Source organism: Rhinichthys klamathensis, unplaced genomic scaffold (genome assembly GCF_029890125.1).
Source record: "Rhinichthys klamathensis goyatoka isolate OS25496 unplaced genomic scaffold, OSU_Roscu_1.1 h1tg000104l_1, whole genome shotgun sequence".
NCBI classification, from domain to species: domain Eukaryota; kingdom Metazoa; phylum Chordata; class Actinopteri; order Cypriniformes; family Leuciscidae; genus Rhinichthys; species Rhinichthys klamathensis.
The window spans coordinates 1,495,742-1,508,955 of record NW_026606643.1 but is presented as its reverse complement, the minus strand read 5'-3'; the positions used below and the strand labels follow the sequence as shown (position 1 = coordinate 1,508,955).

Here is a 13,214-nt window from a genome sequence, read left to right as displayed (position 1 = left end):
AATGTTATCTGATTATGTAATCCATATGAAAACGAGAGGTACAGAGGATCTACTCAAACATGTAGCCTATGTAAGCGCTTCCCAATGAGAAAATGACAAGGGTGAAAATCTCGCTCTAATGAAATGTAGCAGGCTAAATCGCCCTGAATTAAAATGTAAAAACAGATCAAATAATGTATTTGTCGAAATGTTGCGATATTGTTTCATTTAAGTTCATAATTATTCTATAGGCCTACATGTTATTTAATTTAGCAGCATTACCACGAAGCACCGTGGTTCGATATTTATTTGAATAATAAAAAAAATAATAAAAACTTAATTCACAAATTGCATGCCTGGTTGAAAGGATCCAAAGATCCCTGTAGAATTTAATATTAAGTTGAACATTTTGTTCATGACAACAAATGAACATGCGTTTTTTCAGATTATATTTAGTTTTGCTTGGAAAAAGCTGGCCCAAACCAGTTTTATTTCATCAATTATTGAAATAATGAAATATTTAGTAATAAACTTTTATGACAGAAATTTCACTAGGCTACATGTAACTTAAATCATTTAATTCCTTCATTATCAACACTGTCTAGAATAGCGATTTAAGTGTGAATTACGACTTCTCTTTGTGTTAAATCAGCCTCAGACTCCGATAGCCTGTGGGGGGTTGGGGGACAGTTCAGTGCTGTGCGCGCAGGACAATAGGCCTAGGTGTTAATGTTCCTCTTTCATATGGAGAGCGAGGGAGACTAAATAAACTTGTTAAAAAGAGATTCAGCGCGAGAGAGGCAAAGAAAAACGCATGTTTTAATTTAATTATGTTGCTTTGGACAATTTTCGTTTTGTAGGCCTACTGTTTTAATTGTTTAATGTCATTTATTTGGCAATACAAATTTAAAATGTCGCAAGAATAATATTAGCCTAGTGTTTCTTATTTTGCATCGCAAAAGAAATAAACTCTAAACCCGATGCAACCCTGTTTTAAATAAAAAAAAACACTTTATTTAAACCTTGAAATGTTCGAACTTGGTTTCAAACTTAAGTAATTTTAGTGTTCTTTTACATTACACAATAATTTAGCAGACTAAAGACGAGCTTCTTCATTTTCATTTTCTGATGCAATCGGCTGACAATCTTCCTTCATCAGTTTGTGTCCTTTGTGCAGCGGCTGCGGTTCTACTGGAATGTAGCAAATTTATGTTGTAATGATAATTAAACAAAACTCTTGACTTTAAATAAGTAAACAGTTATAAACAGTTAGCTATTTAAGCATCAAGAAGGTAAAATATAAACGCTGTTGGCCAACATCGGTTAACAACATGTATGCCACATTGAGATTCGATCTCGGGTCGATTGAAGCTCCCTGAAGCTCGTGTTGATGCGTTGATCACTGAGCCACCGTTTGTACGCTGTTAGAGTTAAAGTCTTATGCTTTTGTAAAGCTTCATTGATGTAGCCTAAATGTTTTTATTGCAATGTTTTATGTTTTCATTATTTATTCAATTTCATTTCAGTATTTCAGCCTAATTTCAGTATTGTGGTAATGAATTATTTTAACTACGTTTCACTTGTTGAATTCATCTGCTACCAGCTTTCAATCGCTCTGAATGAGCAGCAGATTACGCATTAGAGAGAATAAACGAACACTTTTCAGAGTCTATGATTGTAGCGCCTCTTAGCGGTAAAAGGTAGCAAATACACCCCACATTTTACCGCCGCGGTGGAACGGCTGATGTGGGCGTTGTCATGGCTTTCCTCTACATTTGCGTTTGAATAGCGCGCGTTCTCCGTGGGCGTGTCAGATTAACGCGTAATGAAGTGTAATGAGCTGGGGAAAAAAATTCTGACAGCACTCTCTTTTCATACAGATTACATAAACTGAGAATATTTGTTTTTTATATAAATTACTTCATTGAAAAGAAGAGAATTCAAGCTTCATAAAGAAAAATCTCTCGTGCCTGTGTGACAAGTATTTGCAGAGTTAGAGTTAATTTTTCGGACGCGTTTCAGAATGGACTGCACTGACAGAGAGAAGGCAAAACTCGCATCATGTTTATTTTTCTTCATTTGACAAAAAGCACAACACTTTGTTTTTATTGTGAGTATACAGAAAAATAATATACACTAAACAGGATCGACTGATGTATAACACTTACATGTAAGATTAAAATCAACAGAGTATTTTGAGTCTCTTTTGCACTGATAAGAAAAAAAGTCTGCCTATCGCGCCGGCGCGATAGCCGACCCCAGGGGGTTAAGAGCCGAGTAAGTCAGGCCATTCATTACCCTTAGTTCAGAGATTGTTAGCCTTTTTAGAAGGATAAAGGGAGAGAGAAAGATTGAATCACCTGCTGCTGAAGATAATTAATGTAACAGTGTTTCAAGGCTCAGTCTGAAGGGCCCAGAGGCTTTATGTAAGATTTTTTTCCTCATTAAGTCGTTTAAAAAAAACTCTGTTTACAAGAGTTGTCAATTTTATGTGTTCATTTAGAATACTTATCAACAAATAAACCACTTTTTGTAATATCCATTCCATGGTTTACTAATCTGCCACATCACAGGCTTTTTGCAGCAACTATTGATGTACAGTATGTGATTGGTATTATTAATCAGTAAATATTGTGTAGTGTATAATTGAGATACTTTTGAATTTTATTTTTTATTTTTATATTTTCCATTTTCATTTCATTTTGTTGTAATTTTTTGTCATTATTTAATTTTTTAATGTCTTTTTTAAATTAATTTTTATTTCAGTTTGAGTTATTTTAGTACATGTCCATCTGAACAGTTTTAATTTTGTCATTGAATAATACTGATCCGGATTTTATTTTGTGTTAATTATTTAAAGTTTTTTTTTATCTTACCTTTTCACTATTTAAAATTTTGTGCTATCACTAAATTAGCAAATGTTTCCATTTATTCCACTTTGTAAATTTATTTGATTATGCATCATCATCCTGTACATGCTAAAATCATCTCTAAATAAATTTAGCAGTGAAAGCACAATGTTCTCATCTTATTGTTTTATTACTAGTATTAAAAATAGATTTCCTGTTGAAACCAATAGTATCCAGCTGCAGACCCGCAGCACCATCAGTTTCAGAACCCCAGCGCCAGAACCGGAAGTAAGGGGCGGAGCTTACGTTCTAACACCAGCGCCAGGACCGGAAGTGAGGGGCGGAGCTTACGTTCTAAACCGAGTAACGCCACCTAACGTTTTGGAGCGTAATTTGCTTAGACACGAAACGGCATTATTACACACGAAACGTCATACTTTATACGTATTATAATGATACATTAAGGTATAGTACAATAAGCATTTTAAAACATTGATTTTGTGTAATATAATTCTATATAGTTATCCGTTTCATTGTATTATGAGAGTTACTTCCTGATCATGATGGTGAAAAATAATGCTTGAAACTTATAGTCATTTTATATAAAATATACTTTATTTCACAAGAACATGTGCAGCATGCATTTTTCTTTATGTAAAATAATGTCAACAATCTAAAAAGAGAGAGAAAATCCGGCATTGTTTTAAAGTGATGTAATGTAGAATAGAATGACTGCTGCGCATGACAGGGCGCTTAACGAGCAGAGAGAGAGAGCCCTGGCCGCGCGCGCGCACTCTCACGTCTTCAAACAACACGAGCGCTGTCTTGCTCTTTATTTGTCACATACCAGTTATAGTTCATACAATGAGCAGTGACTCAATGTGTAATAAAAATATACCCTAAATATTATTTAAAAGGTGCAACAATTTTAAATATTTTTAAATACTTGCAAAAATAACCATAGATATCATATATGTCTATGAAAATAACCATGCTTGTGTCATTGTAAATAATTCCGCCCCTCCCTCACTTCCGGTTCTGGCGCTGGGGTTCTGGCACTGGGGTTCTGAAACTGGTGGTGCTGCGGGTCTGCAGCTGGATATATCTCGTTGAAACTGCTTCCTTGCTTGTGGACTAATTGTTGAAACAACAGTGTAATGTAATATTCTCTTTAAAGTGAACTGATCTACCTGCTCTCCCTCTTCATCCCTCAGGATAATGTGAACCTGCTGCTTACTGAAGAAGAGATGTACAGTCTGATGGAGACCTTCAAGCAGTGCAAGATCATTCCAGGTGTTTCTCTCAGTCCCATTTTAACAGCCTCTCCTAGAGTAATGCTTTAAATATGTGACTTTGTGGAGTAAACTAAGGAAGCTAATTAAAGTTTTACTAATTTATCACATCAGTACTGTAATTAGCCCTGAACTGTTTCCATTGATTGGTGATGCTGTATCTTCCCTCTCGCCCACTTTCTGCTCAGAGTCGTGCCTGGTGTCAGATGAACTCCTTCAGTACAGGCACTTTGTTACCAAGCAGCTCTTTGAACGAGACTTGACCGATGAAGAGGAAGAGGAGGTTCTGGCTCAGTTTGCAGCACTGGATCCAGAGAAGAAGGGTCAGATTGAGTGGTCTGACTTCCTCTACCACGAGTCGCTCTCAGTGCTGCAGAAATTCCGGACTGAGGTAGGGCTTTCAAAATGGCTGGAAAGCGAAATTAGAACTTTTTACTTGATTTTTACTAATATTCGAAATATATTTGAATTTAAATGGTATAATTTCAGTTAGGGAAAACAAGCTTTTGACTTGTCTCCTGAGGCCAAAAGAGGCCACAATGAGTAAAATATAAATGAACCACATTATATTGTTTATTCAAAGCAATGAAATATGACTGTCTGTAAAAACAAAAAAAGTGCAAACCGTTTAAACTAATGTTTATCAATCAAATATAATTTAATGATAAATGCAGTAAAAACAGTAATATTGTGAAATATTATTACAGTTTGGACATTACATATTACAACATAGCAACTTAACATGTGAGGTGTGCGTTTATATGAATAAACAGCTTTAAACGTGGCTAAACCAATCAGTTTACAAGCTTAACTATCTGTTTTACAAGCATTTTTTAATGTTCAATACTTTCAAAATGCTAAATTATAACAAACAATCAAGTAATCAACCAAAAGCATTATGGAATTTTTTCTCTTTTTATTTTCAATCCAGAATTCGCTGGTGAGAATCCTCACAGCGAAGGAGAGGGATCGGGCACGGGCCGTTTTCCAGAGTCTAGACCAGGACAAAGATGGGATCATTACTGCCGGAGAAGCCAGAAGAGCCCAAACCTCCTGGTTCCACAAGATTAACAAAGAATCACAGTCCTGCAGTGTCAGGTGAGCTAATTGTATGAGTCAGTGAGGCTAATCACAGTTAGCGGGACATTTCTGAATGGTTCTCAATCACAGCCTCCTACATAATCAACAATAAACTTCAGACAAACACTTCAAAATCATTTCAGGTACTCGTCCAATTTGCCTGGCCTCTGGGAGCAACAAATCGGATCAAGCTTGGCAGTTTTTATAGCCATGTCAAGCTGCCAATGCTTCCACGAGCTGCTAGCCAATGCTAACTGCTCTCACTTTATTAGCATGTATCCCCCATCTCTTCTCATGAATTACGGGCTAACTTTGAGTTCAGTAACTCTACCGAGGGAATATGAATCATTTAAGCAGCGCATTTGCTGACAGTTCTGACTTTGGGATTAATGCATAACGTAAATTAGATGATATAACCGGTTGGATAAGTCATCTGTGGAAAGGAGAAAGATTCTCAATGACAGGCTAAATCCAAGGACAAGGACTTACTTTGACAGAGCACACTTTGCGAGTCATATCATAACTCAAACCTCGCTCGAAGAGCACAAAAGTCAGAATGATTTGCATTTTTGCAGAGATTTGTGGGTAGGGTGGCCATTTCCTCCTTGCGGCATTTAGTGAGGCAAGAATAATTGCATAGGTCTCTGGTGTTCTCGCAACTACAATACAATTTTGTCCATATCGATGGTATCATGATACAGTGATTCTGAAATAGCCTACTCTATTCATTGCCAGACAATTTGATCTACGATATATCTTGATGTAGACTTATGTGTAACAGAAGAGGCAAAAAAGTGTTTGTTCACAGTATTTGTATTTATTCAAGACATTGTGATGTCTGTTTCAAAAACTGACCACTGAGATGAACCTGTCTTGCAAAGTGCACAGTGCCAGAAAACATAACATGTCTGGACTTCTGGAAATAAAATAAATACATAAACAAATAATGAATGCGAAAAATAAATAAATACACATTTCAGTTCTTAACAAAGAAGTTCACCCTCTGCAGCAGCTCAGGCGACAACAGCACTTGTCAGATATCAGATATCTATTTGACACCGCTTTCAGACAATCATTTGTTTGACCAGAGATCTTACGGCATTAGATGCTATGCTGCTGCGTCCCAATAAAGATTCTAGAGCGTTTTTTTTAGGCCGATTCAGCGCAACTCCAAAAAGGAGGACAAATGAGTGTCCTGCTTGAGGCTGCGCCGGACGCCGGACAGGGGGCTTAAAATCCGGACGTATCTGGCCACCCTATTTGTGGGCGAAAATGGAGCCAGGTACCTCAAATATAGAATTTTTCCTCCTGAATCCTTCATTCCTCAAGCGCCATCATCCAGAAAGAAATATCACAAATGAGACGTATTTAATGTCGTAAATCTTTCTCCTAGACAGCAGTGAGGTTAAATGAAATCTTTCATTTCTATTTATTTATAATTATTAATTATAAAATTTAATTAGGTTTTATATATGTAATTTCAATATATATATAATAATATAATAACATTTTTAGTGGTGCTATACTGTATATAAAAATAATCTCATTTGTATCAATTTTTTTCTCATTTTGAATTTGAAGAGAAATATCTGAGACAAGGTTAATACTTAATATGTTTTTGAAAGAAGTCGCTTGTTGTAACCTGGCTGCATTTAATCAAAAATACAGAAAAACAATAATATTGTAAAAAAAAAATTTATATATATATATATATATATATACACTGAACAAAATTATAAACACAGCACTTTTGTTTTTGCCCCCATTTTTCATGAGCTGAACTCAAAGATCTAAGACTTTTTCTATGTACACAGAAGGCCTATTTCTCTCAAATGTTGTTCACAAATCTGTCTAAATCTGTGTTAGTGAGCACTTCTCCTTTGCAAGATAATCCACCCACCTCACAGGTGTGGCATATCAAGATGCTGATTAGACAGCATGATTAGTGCACAGGTGTGCCTTAGGCTGGCCACAATAAAAGGCCACTCTAAAATGTGCAGTTTTACTGTATTGGGAGGGGGTCCGGGGTCCGGGGTCCAGGGTCCCCCCCCCCCCCCCCCCCCCCCCAAAAAAAAGGCTGTTGATTTTGGCCTGTGGAATGTTGGTCCACTCCTCTTCAATGGCTGTGTAAAGTTGCCTGATATTGGCAGGACCTGGAACACGCTGTCGTATACGCCGATCCAGAGTAGACCCCGAAGCCGCCGCCATTTACACCATTTGCGCCATTTAGAATTTCAGCCGCCGCCAGCCAATAATTTCATAAGCCAAATTGAGCCGCCATCTGATAAAGTTTGGCTGAGCCGGCTAGAATTATTTGCATCAAATAATAATTCTATCACATAGAGACATACACACACGAAATATATAAACAATACACAAGATCTATTTTCCCACTGGATTCAACAGCACAGTCTTGTGCTCGTTGCTACGATACACAGACTTATATAGCACTGAACGTGATATTACTGCAGTAACAAACCACCGTTTCCACATGGCTAATTCACGACGCATGCTTCAGTGTATTGAAGTGAAATCATACCTGTCAAGTATCCCGTTTTGGCCGGGAAAGTCCCGTATTTTACCCTTTTTTCCCGCCGTCCTCCCGTATTAGGATTTTCCCGTAAATCTCCCGTATTTTAACCTGCGTTATTGAATAATAATAATACCCCTGGCGGAGTAAAAAAAAAAAAAAAAAAAAAATCCCAATCTGAGCTCTGTCACTATAGCCTCGCGATAACTACAGGTATTGTCGGTGGCAGTTGTCGCGAGGTTAGTGTGTGAGGTCAGATGATGAGTGACAACGCGGGGGAAACAAAAAACAAACAAATCGGATGATCTACACTAAGACAGAGCAAGGCACTCCAGCCAAAAAACCAAAACCCTCATGTACCAAATACCGCGATCAATGGGATAGCGAATTTACTTTTCTGAAGGAGGAGCAGGGTGGGGGACAGTCACGCGTTTTGTAAGTTTTGTAACTGCGACTTTAGCATCTCACACGGGGAAGGAATGATCAGCACGAGAAAGGGTGTTTAGCATACACGCAAGATTGTTACAGAGAATAGGATGACGTTAGACAACAGAACCGTTTGCTCTACTCTCATGTAAACTTAACCACTCTGGCCCAGCCCACAAATACACTCCTTCCAAAACAGTTAATACAAAGTCTGCAACAAATTTGTTCAATAACTCACTAAAAGAGTAAAGAAAAGTTATGTGAAATGAAAAGAAAAACTGCAAATGAAAAGAAAAACTGTAAAAGAAAAGCAATATGAAATGAAAATAATGTGTGGAATGAAAATAAAATGTAAATGTAAAGACAAGCAATGTTAAATGAACAGAAAATGCAAATAAGCCTTTAAATAATGCTCTTAATATATACCCTATAGTATACATACCATACATATATATATATATATATATATATATATATATATATATATATATATATATATATATATATGTGTGTGTGTGTGTGTGTGTTTTCATTTAGGCTATAACACCTGTCTTAAAATGTAAGGGATACTGGAGCTTGGTTGGGGTGTTGGGACTGCACGCGGTGGGTGCCGGAAAATTTCCCTTATTTTCAAATCCAAAACTTGACAGGTATGAGTGAAATGTGCAAAACTTTGTCCAAAATAATACTGATAACAGTGTGTGTACTGTTTATATTAAGGCGAGACACGGCAGGCAAAAACATCGGGGGTTTTTTACTGGTCAATTTTGAGATTTTTGGATATTTGTCTTCAATAACATGTCTTCTTTCCGACTTGTGGTGAAAAAAGTCCGAAATACACATTTCGGTCTTTATTTTACTACACTTCGTCTGTTTGCGTCTGTAGATTTCTCATAAATTCAACAAAGGTTTGCGTTCTTAATCAACATACTTCTCCGCAATCTCTGCCGTCACCCTCTCATCACATGCACCGTTAGCTCTCTCTCTTCTGTACAATCCTGTTGGATCCAAATATGGTCATTTCCTTTTTATCAGCAACCAATCGTGAAAGTAAAAAGACTGAATGCGCGATCTCATTGGCTGATGATAAATCTTTAAAGCCCTTTTTCTCAAAATGAAATGGCTGAATGGCATTTCTGCCAATGGCTGAAGCAGGTAGCCATTTGCAGCTATGAAAAGTTTGGCGGCTGCAGCAGCCATTTAGGTTTTCACTGAGCCGGCTAGCCAGCCAATAACTTCATCAGCCAGCCATTATTCTCAAAACAAATGGCTTCGGGCTCTAATCCCCCCCCCCCACAGGTGTGGCCTTTTATTGTGGCCAGCCTAAGGCACACCTGTGCAATAATCATGCTGTCTATGCAGCATCTTGATATGCCACACCTGTGAGGTGGATGGGTTATCTCTGCAAAGGAGAAGTGCTCACTAACACAGATTTAGACAGATTTGTGAACAATATTTGAGAGAAATAGGCCTTTTGTGTACATAGAAAAAGTCTTAGATCTTTGAGTTCAGCTCATGAAAAATGGGGGCAAAAACAAAAGTGTTGCATTTATAATATTTTGTTCAGTGTGTGTGTATGTGTGTATATATATATATGTATTACTTCTATTTTAATGTAATTTATTCCTGTAATCAAAGCTTAATTTTCAGCATCATTGATGTCACATCATCCTCCAGAAATAATTCTAATATTCTGATTTGCTGCTGAAGAAATATATATTATTATTATTATCAATGTTGAAAAAAGTTGTGATGCTTAATATGTTGGAAACTGATACGATTTTATTCGGGATTCTTTGATTAATAGAAAGTTCAAAAGAACAGCATTTATTTTAAATAAAAATATTTTGTAACAGTATAAATCTTTACAGCCACTTTCTCAACTTATTGACTTTTTTAAACATGAATTTGATTAACTTATCAACATATCTGTGAATTCAGTATTTGGAGAGTCTGTTTTGACATCATCTTCCATGCTTGATTTTATTTTTTCACCTATCATCCCAACCTTTTCACCACTGCTGAATGTCCATTTGCCCTGCAGACTCATTGGATTGTGTTCCCCTTTGTTCAGTATGGGGTAAGTCACTCGATCTGCATGGGCCTCCCCTGGAAACATACTAAGAATTTACCCAAAGCTGCCATCACCATCATTATTCTCATTATAATCATTATCACCTCAGTTACTGAATATTCCATGATGGAGGCCAAGGAATCAGTGGTTAAAAATATCAAAGCTAAACTGACTGTAATGGTTGTTCACTATGGCTGTATTAGATGAGATCTTGTCCTCCCATTATCAAGATCAAAAGAGGGGCTTTTGTTCCCCTCAGAGAAAACCTTAAGGATATTTTTCATCAGTTTTAAGGGGAACAGCAGGTTAAATGAGCGCCTAAGTGTGCGGGTGCATGGGGTTGTGGGTGTTTGGCTTGTTCATGGCATGACTAAGCTTGCATCCTAATTTACGCTCATTAAAATCAACTGAGGGCTTGAGATCAAAGCAGACCGTCTCGACTCTGAGCGGTCCCAGTTCTGCAGGAGGTGTTTGGGTCGCTGTATAATGCTCTGGTCATGGTTGCACTCTGTTTTGCTTCACACGTCATTGAACTTAATTACAAGAAGTTCATGTTTCAAATGAATTTATTTCACTCAATGAAGTTTGTCAGATCCTTTCAGTGTACTGAACGGCATGCAAAGTCTGCAGTTTGTGAGACTACAAGGATTGTGGGCCATTCAGAATTGAATTGAGAATGCATTTTGAATTCCAATTCAAGTCCTGAATGCATGAGTGAACTAGTTTTGTCTTGCCGGTGGTTGGGTATCGTCTCCCAGGGCTCTGAGGTGTCATGAGAACAACAGATAAGACTGTGAAAACCCAGAGCTGGTAGAAGTGCTGCCTGCTGTGAGCTGTCCAGTAGTGTGTGTGTGTGTCTGTATCAAACAGTGTGTGTTTCAGCTTGCTTTCTTCATCTGCAGTATCAGCCATGTTGGTCCAATATCTGAGAGCAGTCCTGCCAGTTCCAGCAGCGAGAGAAGCAGAGATAAAGCCATGGAGAATGACAACAGGTTGGTGTGTGTGTGTGTGTGTGTGTGTGTGTGTGTGTGTGTGTGTGTGTGTGTGTGTGTGTGTGTGTGTGTGTGTGTGTGATCACTTACAATGCAGATGGTCTATCACCCAAGATGCACTGCAAAACTACTCTCCCATAATAATCAAATCCCATTTTCCATGATTACCATTCAAATTAGGGATAGGCATTTTTAAAAAATATTGCATTCGAATATTCGGGCTCATAAAAATCGAATATTCGAATATTTGTTTATTTAATGACGTTTAACGAAAAAGACGTTATTTTTTTATTTTTTACGTTTTTGTCACCATTTCTGAACAAGCTTACAATTAGGCAATATACACAACAAGCTTACAATATATGTTAAAGTTTTCTTTTAGTTGAAAACATTAAACAGTACGCCTATGTGTAAACAAAAAATATAAAAAACAAAAGCATTAATAAAAGCATGCTCAAGCAGCGCGAACGGGAAAAAAACGCCTAATAAAGCGATTGCGCCAGATATCGTAGCCTACAGCACGTACACACACTCGAGTCAGCATATGATTTTCGTGTTTATATTGTTACACTTTTATATTGAGAAAAACAATATCCACATGCAGGGGCACCGCCAGCAATTTATGCTCGAGTGAGAAAAGGCGCTTTGCTGACAGACGTTTCAGAGACACAAAGATAACGGTGTTCTAAGTTTCTAACAGCACTTTGCGTTCCTGTCTCCCTCAACGAAACTTAAAGGAAGTATATGTCTCAAAATCATTTTGCTATAAGATAAGTTATCATCTCGGATCACGCGGGGTCCAGCTGCGCTTACCTGCAGTCGTGAATGCAGTGATGGTCAGCTGCCTTTCCTCATTCGACTGTTTGGATTTCATGTGATTTCTCATTGTGGTGATCATATTATAACTCAGATTAATTAATTAATTTGATCAAAAGTAATTCCATTTAGTAAGATAATTTTCAAGTAATTCCAAACTTCGCGAGGCAGACAACATTATGTAATCAAATACACTTGTTAACACACTCCACAGCGCCACCCAGTGCATTTAATTATAATTGCGAGTTAGTGCTTGGGATTTATCATGGATTCACGGCCAGCAAAGCAACGTAGTAAAATTCGAATAGTATTTTATTTTTCGAATAATAATTACAGATCATCCCTAATTCAAATCTGTTGAAAAAAGTCATAGACTAATAAAGGAGGAATCTGAACCATGTAAGAACATCCTAAGCACCGCCCAGTAACACTGCAACGACAGTATAGAAACTACCCAAAACACTCTGCAACCACCTAGAAATGCCAAGTCAATCAACCAGAACTCTTTAGTAACTCCCTATCAATGGAACCACCTGGAAAAGCCCTACCAACCATCCAGAACACCCTAGCAACTGCTAAGCAACCACCTAGAAACAGCATCAAGCCAGTTCACCCTAGCAATCACCTGGAAATGTCAAGCCAATCAACCAGAACTCGTTAGTAACCCCTTATCAATGCTCTAACAACCACATGGAAATGCCCTACCAACCATCCAGATCACCATAGCAACAGCTAAGCAACCACCTAGCAACAACATAGAAACCCACCAGAACACCCTAGCAACCACCTGGAAATAATAGTCAATCAACCAGAACTCGTTAGTAACCCCCTATAAATGCTCTAGCAACCACCTGGAAACGCCCTACCAACCATCCAGAACATCCTAGCAACTGCTTAGCAACCACCTAGCAACAGTATAGAAGCCGGCCAGAATACCATAGAAATCACCTGGAAATGCCAAGTCAATCAACCAGAAAATGCTAAAAAATGCTGGGTTGTTTCAACCCAACTTTGGGTCAAATATGGACAAACCCAGCCGTTGGGTTACATTTATAAATACATTTTTTTTTACCCAACGTTTGGGTTTGTCCATATTTGACCCAAAATTGGGTTGAAACAACCCAGCATTTTTTAGAGTGAATGCTCTAGCAACCACATGAAAACTCCCTACCAACC

General features: G+C 37.7%; 1 protein-coding gene across 3 annotated transcripts in view; it reads left to right on the top strand.

The window, feature by feature from the left end:
• The window catches only part of phf24 (PHD finger protein 24), a 49,788-nt gene that overhangs the window by 34,121 nt on the left and 2,453 nt on the right, over positions 1 to 13,214 (top strand). For 2 of the 3 annotated variants that reach the window (XR_008807324.1, XM_056253269.1), the window contains exons 4-8: positions 4,043 to 4,121; positions 4,309 to 4,511; positions 5,052 to 5,218; positions 10,201 to 10,236; positions 11,133 to 11,222. Coding sequence is in view for 2 of the 3 variants with exons in the window: in XM_056253269.1 (XP_056109244.1) it covers positions 4,043 to 4,121; positions 4,309 to 4,511; positions 5,052 to 5,218; positions 10,201 to 10,236; positions 11,133 to 11,222 (575 nt within the window). In the remaining variant the exon portion in view is untranslated. The remainder of the gene's footprint in view (positions 1 to 4,042; positions 4,122 to 4,308; positions 4,512 to 5,051; positions 5,219 to 10,200; positions 10,237 to 11,132; positions 11,223 to 13,214) is intronic. The other variant, XM_056253270.1, reaches the window with a different exon arrangement.